Source organism: Lepisma saccharinum, chromosome 1, assembly GCF_977018435.1.
Source record: "Lepisma saccharinum chromosome 1, izLepSacc3.1, whole genome shotgun sequence".
In the NCBI taxonomy this organism is placed as follows: Eukaryota; Metazoa; Arthropoda; class Insecta; order Zygentoma; family Lepismatidae; genus Lepisma; species Lepisma saccharinum.
The window spans coordinates 182,129,902-182,145,774 of record NC_139229.1 but is presented as its reverse complement, the minus strand read 5'-3'; the positions used below and the strand labels follow the sequence as shown (position 1 = coordinate 182,145,774).

Sequence of the window (15,873 nt, the reverse complement as noted above, 5' to 3'; positions counted from 1 at the left end):
CAAAAATGTTTTATTGATGTTTATGTAATGTAGCCAAATTATCTCCTAGTATTGTGCTCTTGTTATGTAGTAATTTTGCTTTTTAATTGTACTTGTAGTGAAGAGTTTTGTAATTTGTACACGTACTTAAAGCATGTAAATCTAAAGAACTTCAAAATAAAAATAACCATTCACTTTGAAAAAAAAGTGTCATGAACAATAAAATCATAAATATTATATAGTTTTGCTCATATTTTGACTAAAAAAGAAGATTTCTCAAATCGTGAAGCTGTAACTTGATGCTAATTTGCATGGCGTATCTCAAAGATATTTCTGTGTGCGTAATTATTTTGATCTGACATACCGACGTATGTCAAGAAATTATGAAATTTCAAGCACATAACGCAACACATGGAACATTCAACCACACTGTTTTACAGCAGAAACATAATACAATTTAATGACAGAACAAAATTTGTTATGGGGTAAATAGTTTTCTCACAAATATCTACGAAAGTGTGTGCGAAATCGTTTTTTGCTTCTCCTGAAAAGTTGGAAAAAATGAGATAGGTCGTTATGTCATTGGACCGACGATATGTTGGCAACATACGGTGGATTTTGCTGTAAATTTCACACTATTAACATTGGTAATTTTAGTAATAAGTGTACGTCATCATATACTGATGGAATGCTGACCAATCTGTTCCATCCTTTGTATTTTTCATGTTATGAAAGAACAGAATAAGAAATCCAGCATTAGAATTTAATTGTCTTGGTGTAAAGGGCAATGAAAAGGACCCCAGCTATGCTGTAGATAATCATAGAAATTCCTGTAGATTTCAGTTACATTCCTCAACTGAGCTAAATTGCTCTGATGTATTTTTATCTGTCATTAGTTTGCTATATCATTGTGGCATGTTTGGTGACTGGTATGATGCTAGTTTGGTGACTAGTAATGCTGCAGTCATTGAATTTCATTCTGAGTGCAAACTAAAACTTAAATCATTTCATATGTATGACACTTCGTAAATTGTGTGACTAACTAAAATATTCAAGTCATATAATTATTTTCGCCACATGTACTTGTTCATGTGGTTAATAACCTCCTTATCTGCACTTTTCATGGACCAGTTTTCTTTGTTTTCAGGTTGGCGCAGCTGCAAATAAGCCAGGTGGCCGCCGAAAGGATGAAGAACCAGACACTTCTCCCTTGTTGCAGGTCAACAATATGAAAAATCAGCGTGTGTTGGATGAGCAAAAGTTGAGGGTGAGTCTGGAGTTACTTTATGGTAGGGATGGACCAATATGAAATTTTGGCCGATACAGATAAAGTACCAATATAAAATTTACCGATATCAGATATTCTACTCATCTGATATAAAATTCCAAACAGTCTTTGCAGAATCTGAGTGGTTCATTGACCTCCTTAATAAATGTGTGTTACCAGGTGATTGCAGTGCGAAAAGAATCTGCATATTTAGACATTTACTTTAAGAAAAACTAGATCATGTAGATTATAAATATAAGAATAACAAAATGGGAGAACATTGCACTAAATTATAAGATACTGGTAGATATATCAGATCGGTAATTTTATTAATAAACTGATTCACCAATATCGACTGATACAGATAGTACTGATTAATTTGTCCCATCCCTGCTTTATGGATAAGTAAAAATGTCACCCTTTTCTTAAAGTTGGCGGAAGGTTATTTCTCAAGCAAGATATAAACCTGAAACTTTGGCATTCTGTGCCAATACTCAAATCAACGGAACTACTTAGCTGGTTTCACCACCATTTTGAGTTCTTGGATACTCACGTGCATTGAAGCACGTTTTCCTACATTCTTGTTATCTTGTTAATTATTCATTCTTTCTGTCTGTGCAAAATGTTACGCAATTTTCTTTTCAGTTTTCTTTGCTTATGCGTTGAGAAAGCAGACTTGAATGGCTAAGTAACAATATATATATAGGGAGTTGAATTGTGTATATGTGACTATCCTATCCACGTTATTCACTTACTGGGAACATGTTTGTCAGGCCCGTCACTAATGTAATTTATGTTTTGTTTTAAAAATAATATTTTCTGGTTAAATTGCTAAGGATTTTCAATTGCTTGACAGGTATTGAAGTGGAACTTCACAACGCCAAGGGAGGAATTTGTTGAAGTCCTGAGAGATCAAATGACCAATGCAGGAGTTAACAAGAACTTGATGACTAACATGTTTCACTCAGATTTCAAGTATCACCTGAAAACAATCGAGGCTTTGAATGAGGTGAGTAGCTCTTCCTTGTGTATTTCCTTACATATGTTATGTTTTATCTCTTTCACTACTTGATAATCCAATTGTGCTCTACTCATGAAGTGTGAATAAAATGCATGCATTAAGAGACTTACAATACAATATGCTAGTAGAAGACATTAGATGACCCATAATATCTATTTTTCTAGTTTTCATATTCCTGATTCACTTCCATGTGAAAAATTTAACCCATAGACATACGTTGTTAATACTTTTCTTAATTTGGAAAATGTACATAAAAAATAACGTGATTATACTTTTGCTATTGCAGGATTTGTCTTCCAACCCTGATGCTCTTGTAGCTAATCTGGATTTGATACTGAAATGGATAACTTTGAGGTTTTTTGATACAAATCCATCAGTTTTGATAAAAGGTCTTGAGTATTTGCAGTGCTCTTTTGGGGTGTTAATTCAAGAAGAATATAATATGTTGGAAACAGAAGCATCGTCATTTATTCCTTATTTGATTCTTAAGGTAAGTAAGCTTTTGGTTCCGGTATATCTTTTTGTCTGCACAAGTGAGTGTGGTGTACTGGTGTCGTCAGAACTTTTCTCTCTCAAGCTGTTTGGACCTTCCCAAGCTGTTTGGACCTAAGGGAAATGAGTAGTCATGTTTTCTTGTAATCAAGTCTTTGGACTCTATTCCTAGTGGGAATATATTCCACTTGAAATCTATCATAACATTCAGATGTATGGAACATTTTCCAGGATCTGATTTTACAGCAATGGCAGTCCTCATGGGACTTGGAGACCAGAAACAAACTTCATGCAGTCAAGCCGACTGTACAGACGTGGAAGTCCTCCTCGTGTCCCTCCCGACCTGAGGAAGTCGCTCTCACATGTATGCAGATCAACCACTGCCGTTTCACATGTTCCCACCTGTTTCTTAACATGGATCCACCGTTTTTTTTTGTCGTGCGCCATCAATGTAAGTATCAAACACTTTCTGCTTGAATGTGTTGATTTTATAGCCCTGCAAGGGCATAGACTTCAGCTCCCCAATTACTTGCTCTCCCTGTTGGGAGACGATTCCACTGTCTTGGAGCAGGTTTTTTACTTTCTGCGCCTGACAGGAATCTGGCACCGCATTTAAATACCTTCTGATATGCCATGTCCTTTTAATGTGTTTATGTTAGTTCCGTGCAAACCCCTAACAGTTTATACAGTTTTGCACTTTTATCTCCCAGGGACATTTACCACCCTGGTTTTAACTTTAGGCATGGTTTTTAGCTAAGAGGATTTCTCCTCGTATCTTGAGATGGGTGCAAATAGCCTCAAGAGCAGAACCACCCATTCCAAATTTTAATTAAACAAACAAACAAACAAACAGACAAATTCTAACAGTTGCACGTAAGCGCCACTGAAGGAGCATTACATTTTTTGGGGTTGATTCCCAACGGTATCAATCCTTTGACAAGGTGGAGCCTGGACCACCACAAATTAATCCTCCCTGGCAACCTATATAGAAAAACAGTCTTGACGTGACCACCAGACGAAGTGGAGCCTGGGCCACTCATAACTCTCCCTGGCAACTTCATGTACAAGAGGTCCTTGTAACTGACAAGATGAGGGGGAGCCTTGGCCACCAAGAATAATCCTACAAGACAACAATTTATTATCTATATAGACACCATCCCCAAACACATCATGTATCAAGGGATTGCAATGTGATTTAGTAGATCACACACTACCCTGAAGACGGAGGCAGAATCAGACTCCAAACGTTGGTAATTTTAAAAATAACACTGTGGTTAAAAGTCCAAAACTAAGAATAAACACAAATCTATCGTAATGTAAAGTGGACCTAAACTTTGACTGGCCTGGTTCTCAAGTAATTTGAAATATTTCCTAAATATAAATTCATTCATAATTGGGAAAAGAGAGATGCGGTAGTATACAAATACGGAGAAACTAGTACTCATTTTATCCACGGAACTGTTTTTCTTTCATTCTATTAATTTCAGTGGTGACTGCCACCATGGTGGCAGTGGCCACTGAAATTGATAGAACGAAGAAGAAAAAATACAGTTTTGCAGATAAAGTGAGTACTAGTTTCTCCGTATTTTTATAATTCCATATTGTAAAATTTGGTGTACAATTTTAAATAACCTTGACAGGGTTGGCCCAGGTGGGCCCAGCCCAGTTTTCCCCATGTGGGTTTTTTCAGAAAAACCCACCTTAAAAAAAAACATTAAAAATGTGGGGTTTTCCAGAAAATGTTGTCAATTATTGCTTAGAAATGTAAACAGTTTGAGAAAACTTGTAAAGTAGAGGCTTAGCCAAGCTTATAATACTCAAAATAATTCATGCGTTACAAGTCACAGTGGGTTTTTTCAGGATATTTTTCTCAAATCATGCTAGAAATAGACTTTTAACAAATAATACGAACATATATCCAAGAAACAAAAATCAAGAGGGTCTGAAATATTTAGATAAAACATTGAACGAACAAAGCTTATAATTTTGAAATGTGGTAGCACTTTAGATATCAGTCACTTCCGTATGTGGGCAAGCCACATGGTTTCACCTGTGACGATCAACTTTTACAATAAATTTTTCCATGTATAAAGCATTACAAACTAGAATTGAGTTCATTTTATTGAAATGTCGTGAAAGTAGAATAAAGTTAACTGTGGTATAATTAAACCAAACACTTTTCAAATGATTCATTTCTCAAAATTTAGTATGTGTGCAAATGTTCTGTTTTCTTTCCATGGCCTGAGACAGTGACCCCTCCCTCCCTCCCTCCCTCCAGTTCAGTACATTGATTGAACGTTACGAGTAGACCGAATTTTTAGGTTCTAAAAAGTGTGCTTTTAGGTTCCTAAAATAGGCTCTAAAAATCCTAAAATAGTACCTAAAATCTAAAGTTAGGCTCCAAAAATTCTGAAGTAGGTTAAAAAAAACTTAAAATAGTTCAAAATTCCTGAAAAATGCTGATTAGGTATAGTCACCAGCAATGAAAATGGGACACCTATATCCTGAAATATGCACTATCTTGCATAAGGTTTTGTGTGTGTGTGTTGCCTAACCCTACAGCGATGGCAGAACTTACCATTGGAAATTTGCTATTAAAATCCACTCTACACCGTATAGTTAGGCAACAATGTAGCCTCTCCGATTGTGCAGTGGTAGCGTCGTCACCTTGCAATTAAGGGGTCCCAGGTTCGATACCCGATGGAGGCACATGCTGGTTCGGATCTCACTTTAAACTGTAGGTCCAATTCCAATTAGCCTTACTGTGCTTAAAGTGGACTTAAAACACCAACTCAATCAATCAATAGTTAAGCAACAATTTTTTTTTCATGTTATCCACAGTCACACTCTGCAATTTTGTCTGTAAGGATTATCTTCTATGCTGAAATGTTAGTTTGCAAGGCGTGAATGCCACAAATTACCAATGCGACGCAAAAGTGAGTAAGACCACACAGATCAGACCACTTTGGATTGTACAGGTAACAGTGGCACCAGATATTTGCTTTGTTTAGAGCTTTGAAAAATCACCATGCACTTGGAGGAATGGAAATCGACAGAGCGGTCGTTTCAAACAAGTTTGTCATTGAATGTTTTCATGACCAAACAAAGCAAATGCCTCTATGTGACATAAAAATCCTGTAAAACCTTTAAAAATACATAAAAAAGGCTTGATTTAGGTGCATAAACAAAAAATAGGTTGTAACAAGCAAAATAGTTTTTTAGGCACTATATGAAACTTTGACACGCACCTACACTGGTCCTCTAGGGCTTAGGTCTGGTTACTAAGTTACCCGGGATCGAGCTTCTCAGTTGGCCTAATTGGGTAACTAAAGTGCAGTCCTGACTTGGTCACTGGTGTCGGATTTTGAGTTTTTAGTAATGAGAAGGTATGGAACTTCCTTCCAATAAAGATTGGTTTATTATCAATAATGCACAATGTACAATGATACTTAAAAAAAGGTAAAGTGCTCCCCTGTGCATAGCACCATGCCATGAAGGTGTATAGGGGGTGTGGGGGTAACGCCCCACACTTTCTTGATCCGGTCGTGAGTGGGGGTGATGTGATCAGCATCACACCCCTGACCGTCTTTACCCCCCAGGGTTTCTCCCAGGTACCCATGTTATTTGACACTGGGTGGGCGCCGGGGCCACTCCCATCGTTAGAAAAATTCCCGGATTTGAACCGGCCGGGGATCGAACCCGGGACCTTTAGCATGGTAGTCAGACGCGTTACCGACTGAGCCACCGTGGCCACATGATACTTAATCCCTGGCAATCTTAGATTTAGGTTAACTGACGCAGACTTGAGAAGAAATCTGAAACTGGTAACCCTTCTAAGATTATTCACAATTGCTTTGGTATCGCAAGCAACTAGAGCCGAAGCAGCATGTTATGAGAAACTATCCAAAGCAAATTGCAGCATCCGAAGACCAGGTAGTTCTCCCTACAAGTTAAACTTGTGATGTCAGCAATAGTGTAAGAAAGCCCAAATATACAGAAAACGGGCTTCCTTTTATACTACGGTTATTTTCAAGAAACCAAGGAAACTTGGTGGATATTTACAGGTTTCTATGGATTTACATAATTATGACATTTAAAATAGAATTTTACAATATTTACATAAAATAGTTAAAGTTGTAAATAACATACCTTTATAATATGTTTTCCAAATGCCAAAAACGTTTACATAATGGTTAATTTTGTTGTTTTTAAGAAAATCAGATTAATTCTCGAATATTCTTAATCTTGTGCAAGTCACAGATAATGTAAGCTCGTGCAGGTGTTGAACTTCCTAAGTTCAAATGGAAGCATGAATAAATTCGACTGGGGCTACACAACTTCCTCAGTTCCTCAGGGCGACAGAACGCTGACATAACCTATTATTTCTTACATACCTGTAAAGGAGAAAATTGGCTAAAAACCTATAATCCGAGGACTAGTTATGAGTTCCTTACCCATGTAGGATAAATTTTGTTTGTGGTTAGGATACCCAAGAAGTCGAGCACTCATAATCTACTAAACTTTCATATTTTGACCATTTTTGACATTTTCAAACCTTTTCGGAGACTATAATTTCGAGCTTTGTGCATAAAACTTTCAGGAGTATTGTGACATTACTTGCACTGTAAATTCACAATAAAAGTATCGAAACATAATGCACGATTTAGGAGAAGCATGGGTGGGCTGCATGGGCAAAGAAAGACAAGTTATCTATTTTGTGACCATGATAACATGTTTCTGCAGCTAGAAAACCTGACAGGCTGCAATGGTATTACATGTGAGTGAAATTGATCAATGTGTTTCAAGATGGTGAGCCAAAAATGATTTACCTCATGTTGCACGCACGCTCTATACCATGCTCTCTTTTTCTCCAAAACTGTCTACAATGCATTTTCGGAGTATAAGGAACTAAGCATAGTAATTCGTCAGTCCGCAATTTTGCAGTAAAACTTTTAAAATTATATTTCATAGTTTAGGAAAGGAGTGGTGGTAAAATCGCAAACATACATTTTGCCATAAATGCAAAGCTGATGAGTGGCAATTTTTAGAGTTACAAGATAACTTAAAGGATTGGTGTCATATTGTATTTGAGAAAAAATTGTCACTATGTTTAAAGATGGTGAACGACAGACTGATTTAGCATGCCTTGGGAGAGCTTTAAGTTATGCAAATATTTGAGATTAGATTTTCGTAGATTAAGAAAACAGAGTCTCAGCTACATTAGGACATTTCTTGAACTTGAGGTTTTTTTTAATAAAAACTCTGTAATATAGTGTGTTGTTTAGGAAGGGTGGGGGAAAGTCACCAATTTTGAGACCATGATATCTGTAGCAAATTTAGAGTTCTTAAGCTGAAATTCATGTCGCAACTAGATACACCCAGGGAATGATTTTATTTTGCATTTGTTGAAAGCATTTCAAGATGGTGGATGAAAAATTGATTTTTCATATTCTGAGGTAGCTCCAAATTCTGATGCCACTTTCAAATATCTGTCTAAACTACATTTTTGGGCATTTAGAAAAGACAAATATTTTAGGGCATTTCGTAAGCTATTGCTTGACAAATATTTTTTAACAATATAGTGCATATGTATGTTGGGATCCAAAATGGGGTTACTAATGTTTTGTTCATGGGAACTGTTAGTTTCATGGCAACCATAATATTTTGGAGGATGGATATGGTATTCCATTTGGATGAAATCAGTCAAGACAATGAAATATGTCATGACATGGTTAATACACGGAGGAGATATTTAAACTTGAAACGTTCAAAAAAAGATGAGAAAACACAACTGTGAACAAACTGTATTCAAGCAGATTTAAAAGTGAGAGAGAGAGAGTGAGTGTGTGTGTGCGTGCGTGCGTGCAGATACTGTAGTAAAGTTCCCATGCATATAGCATCGCAGACATATTCTTGATCTCTGCCATTTTGGAGGTGATGCGATCACAACCAAACTTCGGCTGCCTTTACCTCCCCCCCACCACCCAGGACACATTGATGATTTGAGGCTGGGTGAGTCCCAGAGCTGTTTTATGCAGGGACAAGACCAGAAAAAATCTGACCTTAGATCACCCACCCCAAGATTCGAATCCGGATATTCTGCATGAGCAGTCACACAGCCTGCCTTTTTTTACTTTTGTAATGAAAGTAATACCCCTAAGCAGTACTATCCCCCTTTTTCTCTCTATTTTCTCAATTTTCACACATCAATTTTCTCTATTTTCTCCATATTTTCATTGAGACAAACAAACATCCACGTCCAAACCAGGATTCTAACCAGGGACCACTGGCTTTGCAGTGTGCTGTGCTAACTACTTTGCCAGGAGGTTTACTAAACCACCACAGCTATCAAGTATTAGTATAGTATTGCAATGCGCAACCCTGGGAACTGATCAGATTTATTAACTGTTACGCCATCCAGGAAGAGTAGAATCAAACTGTTGGTCAATTTTTTCAGAACAAAGTATTTTAGATAATTTAATAATTTGCCCCTCACTGTGGCTATGCAGTCATGCTTTGGGCTCCAGCTATGGGACGCGTGCAGGTTTGAGTCTCCTTGGGGAAATGTAACAGCTTTTCTCCTGAGATTTCGGCCTGTGTATGAGACGAGTGAACACTCACCATCATGATTCATTAGGGGAGCTACGAATGAGAAGCATAACCTGGTCATGAAGACCTACAACGAAGACTGGGAGTTCATCGTGCTGACCACATGCCACCTTGTAACTGGTTGCATAATCTTCCACCTCAGAGTAGGATCAGGTGGGAGTACGGCCGGGAGTTGGTACGATAGGCCTGGGCCCTCAATGGTCTGTTGCGGGACGAGTTATGTATGTTTTGAGTTTAATCATTTCAAGGTGCGAGACCTTGACTGCCAATTCCTAACTATGTTAACACAAAATATTAAAGAGTTTTTGATTCAGTGAACTAAAACAATACAAATTGAGTGTTCCAATATATTAGTATGAGAGAAAAATGTATTTCATTTTAAAAAATATATATTTATAAGCATAACCTGAAAAAACACAGTTTTGCCCGGGTTTAATTACGTTTTATCTGAAAAAACTCAAAAAAACCCACCCGGGTTGGGTTTTTTGAAAACCAGGGCAACATGCCAACCCTGAACCTTGATCAGCCTACACCTTTACAGCACTGGCCTCCTTGATAGCATACTGGCTAACACTGTTGCCTTGCAAATAGACGTAACCATAAATAAGGCTTCTATTTTTATTTTTGTGTTTCGCATTGTCCATATCATAAATGTAGTTAAAAATGAGAAGAAACGTATAAGGCAACGACACCTTTATATTTTTTATAAGTTTTCTTTTGTTTGACTTTTTTAATCCTACTTAAAGTAAGATTTTTGGTAAAATACTGTAAATTTGTTACATAAAAACTTGCATAAAAGGGTATGTAACATCACTCATTACAATATTAAATGCGACAGTTTAGATTTCCATTATAACCCTCTGACATGATTTTATGGTTAATTTTGCAGGTAGGAGACCCAAAGGATTCTGTACGAAGCAATGTACGGCAGCTCTTCAATCAGATAAGTTTGGTGTACCCTGCGAGCAAACTGTTTGCTTATATCATGGAAGGGCTGAAGTCTAAGAATGCAAGACAGAGAACAGGTAAATATTTTTTTTCTTCTTGCCCTATTTGCAAGAAATATCGGATGTAAATGCAAGTAAACAAAAAATATTAACATCTCATTGTATGAAAATGATTATACCTCCTTACTATTAAACATGTACGACTCGATCCCTTAATTATTTATTTTCTTTCATTAAAGGTTAAGTAAAGTTAAGATTAAGGTTGAGGTGATTCTGAGTATATCTGCTGATATTATTTGTATTTGTACAAGCCTCCATGCCAGTGGCTGTAGATGTTAAATTGTAATTAAGACACAGGTGTTCCATTGTGCAAATTCAAATTAACTGTATTGATATTGAACTGTGAGTGTAAAAATTAATCTAGTAATATTTCAGATTTACATTGTGGTAACTTTACATTTTACTATTTTACATTCTAGCATTCGAGATAATTTCTAATTTACTAAAATGCCAAGTTTGTATGAGTATTAGTGTCTACTTCGCTTGTGGCTATTTTCACTATTCATTTCAGTTATAGAAAAATGGCCTCGTATAATCAACATGGGATGTTCTGTCCCTCTCACTTAAGTGAGATGTGATACCTTAGTGCTATCAAGAATACTTCACGTCTGAGACTTTCCCTCTTAACTGAAATATGCACTAAGCCACAATCCATTTCCTTAAAACTTCAATCTTCATATGTGGAGAAAAGTCAAGTTTATTTCTGACTCCCATGCTGAGTACCAGACAAGTTCTGTGACAATTCTTCCAACCGACTGTTACTCCTCATCCTTGGCAATGTCCATGAATTGAAACATGCTAGTATTAAACATATCAGGAACTCAAATCGTACAACATTCATGCTCAGTATGTCAACCTTTTTTTTTTTTTACTTCCAGAGTGCCTGGACGAACTTGGTTCATTGATAGAGAACTATGGAATGGGTGTTACTCAACAAAGCCCTGCAGCACTGAAGGAAATAGCTCGCCAGATATCCGATAGGGATAACTCTGTGAGAAATGCTGCCTTGAATTGCATTCTTCAAGTTTACTTTTTGGAAGGGGAGAGAGTCTACAAGATGATTGGACAGGTATTGTCTTCTTTCAAAACTATGTTATTAGCATAACAGAATTCAAAGTGCTGTATTTTAGTATGTAACATTTACTTTTGTAGGTTAATCCTCTTGAGTGGTCAAGTTTGATTTAAGTTATACAGTGGAATTCCAATTTTATTCCCAGATTTTTAAGTTTTCGTGCATTCTACACTCAATCTTGATGGTCCCAACATAGCAAAATGTGATAAAAATTTTCCTGTATTTTAAGTTTGTTCAGCTTGGACCCCTGAAAAATATTAAATCAAGGTTCCACTCTATATTTTTGGACCTGATAAAAGTCCCAATATAAGCAGTGAAAATGAATATCTCGCTTATTTAATTTGTAACTTTGTGAAACAAAAGTAACAGTTAACAAGCAACATATTCTGTTAAGAAATAGAGTAAAATGTTGAACAGATAGTTGTAAAAGCTGAACACATGGTTCCTCTATTATACAGCAGATTCTTAATGTTACGTGAACCTATTCAGCTCGGTTCATACAGCATTAACAAGAAAGGATACAGATCCAATCACTGATTGAGCCACAGTTATCATAATTATCTGAAACTTACTTAGGGTGGAGGAAAGTAATTGTCACCAAGAAAGTACTTTTGTGTTGAGTAAAGAAATGTATTAAGCAGGAAAACTGGTAATTTAACATATTATCTGAAAATCTGAAAGACTAAGTGAATTTTGTGATGAGAAATATAAAATCAGGGTACCACTGAATTATGTTACAGTGGAACCCCGATTTTACATTTTCCCACGTTTTAAGTTTTTTCAGCTTGGTTCCCTGAATAACTTAAAATCGAGGTTTCTATATATACAGGGTGTCATTTTAATGGCGCCCACGGACCACGGAAACGTACTGAGGACATCAAAACAAACAACTTTTCTCAGTAACATTTTTCTCGTTGGTGCCTCGTTTCGGTGCTACAGCCGTTCAAAAAAGACCATTTTGCCGCCTGGATGCTGGCAACCCAACACAACATTTGATCGCATCTGTGACGTTATTTCCTGCGGTGAAACTGCGCACGGCAGGGTTGCAAGGAACACACATATTCTGTGAATAATAGCAAACTACCAACCACATTATCAGCTGTAAAACGAAGGGAGAAACGCGTCCAGTAGATCAACCCGGAAATGAACCAACGATAATAAAAATGATTAAAAAACAACGCATTCAAAAGAAAGTGGTTATATCGGGTTTTGTCTCTCAGCCTACATGTTCAATATTTGCAAATATCATTGCAAGGTTGATATCTACAGGTTACGTCTATACATTTGTCCTGATACACGCGTTGTGGTATTGTTTGTGGTGCTGATAATGGAAGCATCCGAGGTTCACGTTGTTACATTACGTCTGAAACACACACAGTAGGATCCATGTCTATTTTCATTAATTTCTCTCTTCCATCTTGTGTATTTTTAAGCGATGGATTTTTATGTTTGTTGTTGCAGAAGTTGTCAATAGCTTGTATTGAGTTTTATTTTAATTCTTGAAGCTCTTATTGGGTCAAATAAAGTGCACGAACATGGTGATGGATAATTTGCACGGTACAGTGGATCCCACTCTACAATCACAGGAACAACGTATCAGAAGGATAAGTGGATAGAATAACATATAAATCTGCAAAGAATCCATTTTAAAATCTCCAAATTGTGATTGTAGTAATTCAAGAGCGATGTTCATCATATTATTTTCAAATGTCCTACTTATACTTTTCAGAAAAGAAACATTTTATTCAAAGTATTATAAAATGTGTTTTTTTTTTTTCATACATTTGACTTCATTTTAGAACGCAACAGATATTCGATATATTGTGATTGCTTTTTGAGACAAGCTAATATAAAATTGAATTTTTTAGGAAATGAACGAGTGAATGTAGTTATATGTAAACATGTTTCTTAAGAATATATTTCAACTTTTGGCAGAAATGTATACCTAAAGTGTGTCTTTTATGTATTCAAAATGAAAATGTATGCTGGGCATAAACAGCTAAAGTCAAAGCTGTAAGTCGAATAAAATATTGCTGATGAATGATGATAATGGTCAATAATCTGGCAATATCTATGGCAACGGGTGCTATAAGTAGAAAAATACCGACTCGGACTTTTGAAACTAGGTGGTTTGCACAGTGCCAATAGAATGGAGTACTCCTTCGAGGAATATTGCGATATGTATATGTTACTTGGGGAATCGCGTGGACGTGCTAAAGTTGCAGCCCGAGCATATGCCGAACGTTATCCAGCAAGGCGTCATCCTGATGCTAAGGTAATACGCAGACTGGATCTTCGGATGAGGTACACTGGAAGTGTCGCACCTTCTCCTCAGGTGGACAGAGGTCGTCCGCGGTACGTGAGAACACCACGTGCTGAAGAGGAAGTACTCTTTGCAATTCAGCAAGATCCAATGCAAAGTACCCGTGACATCGGTCGCCGGTTTCGTTTGTCCAGACAAATGGTACATTCGATTCTGGCAGACGAAGAACTGTATCCGTACCACTACACAAGGACACAACATCTGATGCCTGGGGATTTCAATCGTCGTAGTGTGTACTGCGAATGGTTGGTACACCAATTAGATCAAGATGGCCAATTCTCGGAGCATATTTTGTGGACAGATGAAGCACTGTTCACTCGGGACGGTGTTTTCAACATTCATAACAGCCACTGGTGGGCACATGACAACCCATATCTTACAAGAGAGCGCGGTCACCAGGTTCGATGGGGAATACATGTCTGGTGTGGAATAGTCGGCACTAAACTGATAGGGCCTGCTCTGCTTCCAAACCGCCTCAACGCTCACCAGTACCTTGAATTTCTGCAGACCACACTACAAGAACTTTTGGAAGATGTGCCACTGGATTCACGCCTCAGAATGTATTTCCAGCATGATGGAGCGCCAGCACATTTTGCTCGGTTCATAAAACAGCACTTGGACAGATTTTTTCCGAATAAATGGATAGGAAGGAACGGACCTGTACGTTGGCCACCTCGTTCGCCCGATCTCAGTCCACTAGATTACTTCCTTTGGGGCCATTTGAAAGAAATCGTGTACAGAGCACCACCAACAAGTCCTGAAGAGCTAGTCGCCAAATTGCACGCAGCAGTGGCTACAATTGATGCTAACATGTTGCTACGCGTGCAAATTGGTATTCGAAGACGGGCTGAAGCATGTCTCGCTACGCAGGGTGGACATTTTGAGCACGTGCTCTTTTAGCTTTAGTTTCTTTTTTATTTGTTGTTGTTTTTTACTAGTATTAGTAGTTTTTGGTCATCTATGAATTTTGTTTTGAGTTTGAGTTTTGTTTAAGTCCACTTTTTAGCCGAGATAGGTTAATTGGCACTAAAACTATAGTTTAAAGTGGGATCCGAACGACTGTGTGCATTCACCGGGTATTGAACCCGGTACACCTTGATTACCACCCGATGGTCTAATACTACGTCATCGGGAGGCGAATTTCATTTTATATTGCAAAAAAATATTACCGTGCCCTCACTTTTCTTACCTGCATTTCAATCGTGGATACAAGAGGGATAAATAAGTTTACACTATGGGCGTTAGACATTGATAAATCTTGCATAATAGAAAAAAATAACAAAAACATTATTATCATGACTATGATTATTATTGTACAATAATCACTATACTAATATAATAAACAAATCTCACTCGAAAGTTGTTGTTCTTGTTATTAATACTAACAATAATATTGTAATATATTTAGGGAAATGGAGTATAACAAACACAGGGAAAGAAGCAGTTGACGTGTGTTTATCATAAGATCTCGAACAAAGGTATTAAACTATATGTTTCAGAAGGTCAGTGAATCCTGATTTTATTCTAAAACTTGTTGAGCAGAGTAATTAATGTGTTAAGAATAATTGTATCCCGTTCCTGAACTAGATTATTATTCCAGTGGCGTATTTAGAACACCCCAGTAGGTGGGTTTACTCTGGACGTGTTACAGGTTGCACTTCTCCTCACGCTAATTATTTCTGATTTCAAATAATAAGGTAAATAAAACTGGCACCATTCGGTAGTGAAAAGATGTCTCTTTACACACGTTGCAGAGACCATGCGAATTTAAAATAAAACTGAACACACCACAGAACGTTATCTCTGAACTGCCCAGTCTCTGACTCCACAGTTGGTTTACTGAATTGCGTAATCATTCTATTTAGTTATTAATTTTAATATACCTTTTTTTAAAAAAAAAAGTCTGTAGAGGAATAAGGAATCTTAAAGTTTGTGTGATTTCTTACATAAAAATCTCTCTTTTTTATTTTGAAAAGTGGAACCGTATATTCCTTGTCTTGGATGGTCGAATATTAAAACACAACTTAATTCCTGTATTTTATACTCGGTGATTCCATCTAAAGCAATTGTTACATTGGTTATTCTGTTCGAACAATATTTCTG

General features: G+C 37.0%; 1 protein-coding gene across 1 annotated transcript in view; it reads left to right on the top strand.

Moving 5' to 3' along the window:
- msps (msps cytoskeleton-associated protein 5) overlaps window positions 1-15,873 on the top strand; it is a 124,189-nt gene that overhangs the window by 62,580 nt on the left and 45,736 nt on the right. Inside the window, exons 21-25 of the mRNA XM_083143879.1 lie at window positions 1,127-1,246; window positions 2,103-2,255; window positions 2,554-2,757; window positions 10,258-10,393; window positions 11,254-11,444. Of these exons, the coding sequence (XP_083000005.1) occupies window positions 1,127-1,246; window positions 2,103-2,255; window positions 2,554-2,757; window positions 10,258-10,393; window positions 11,254-11,444 (804 nt within the window). The remainder of the gene's footprint in view (window positions 1-1,126; window positions 1,247-2,102; window positions 2,256-2,553; window positions 2,758-10,257; window positions 10,394-11,253; window positions 11,445-15,873) is intronic.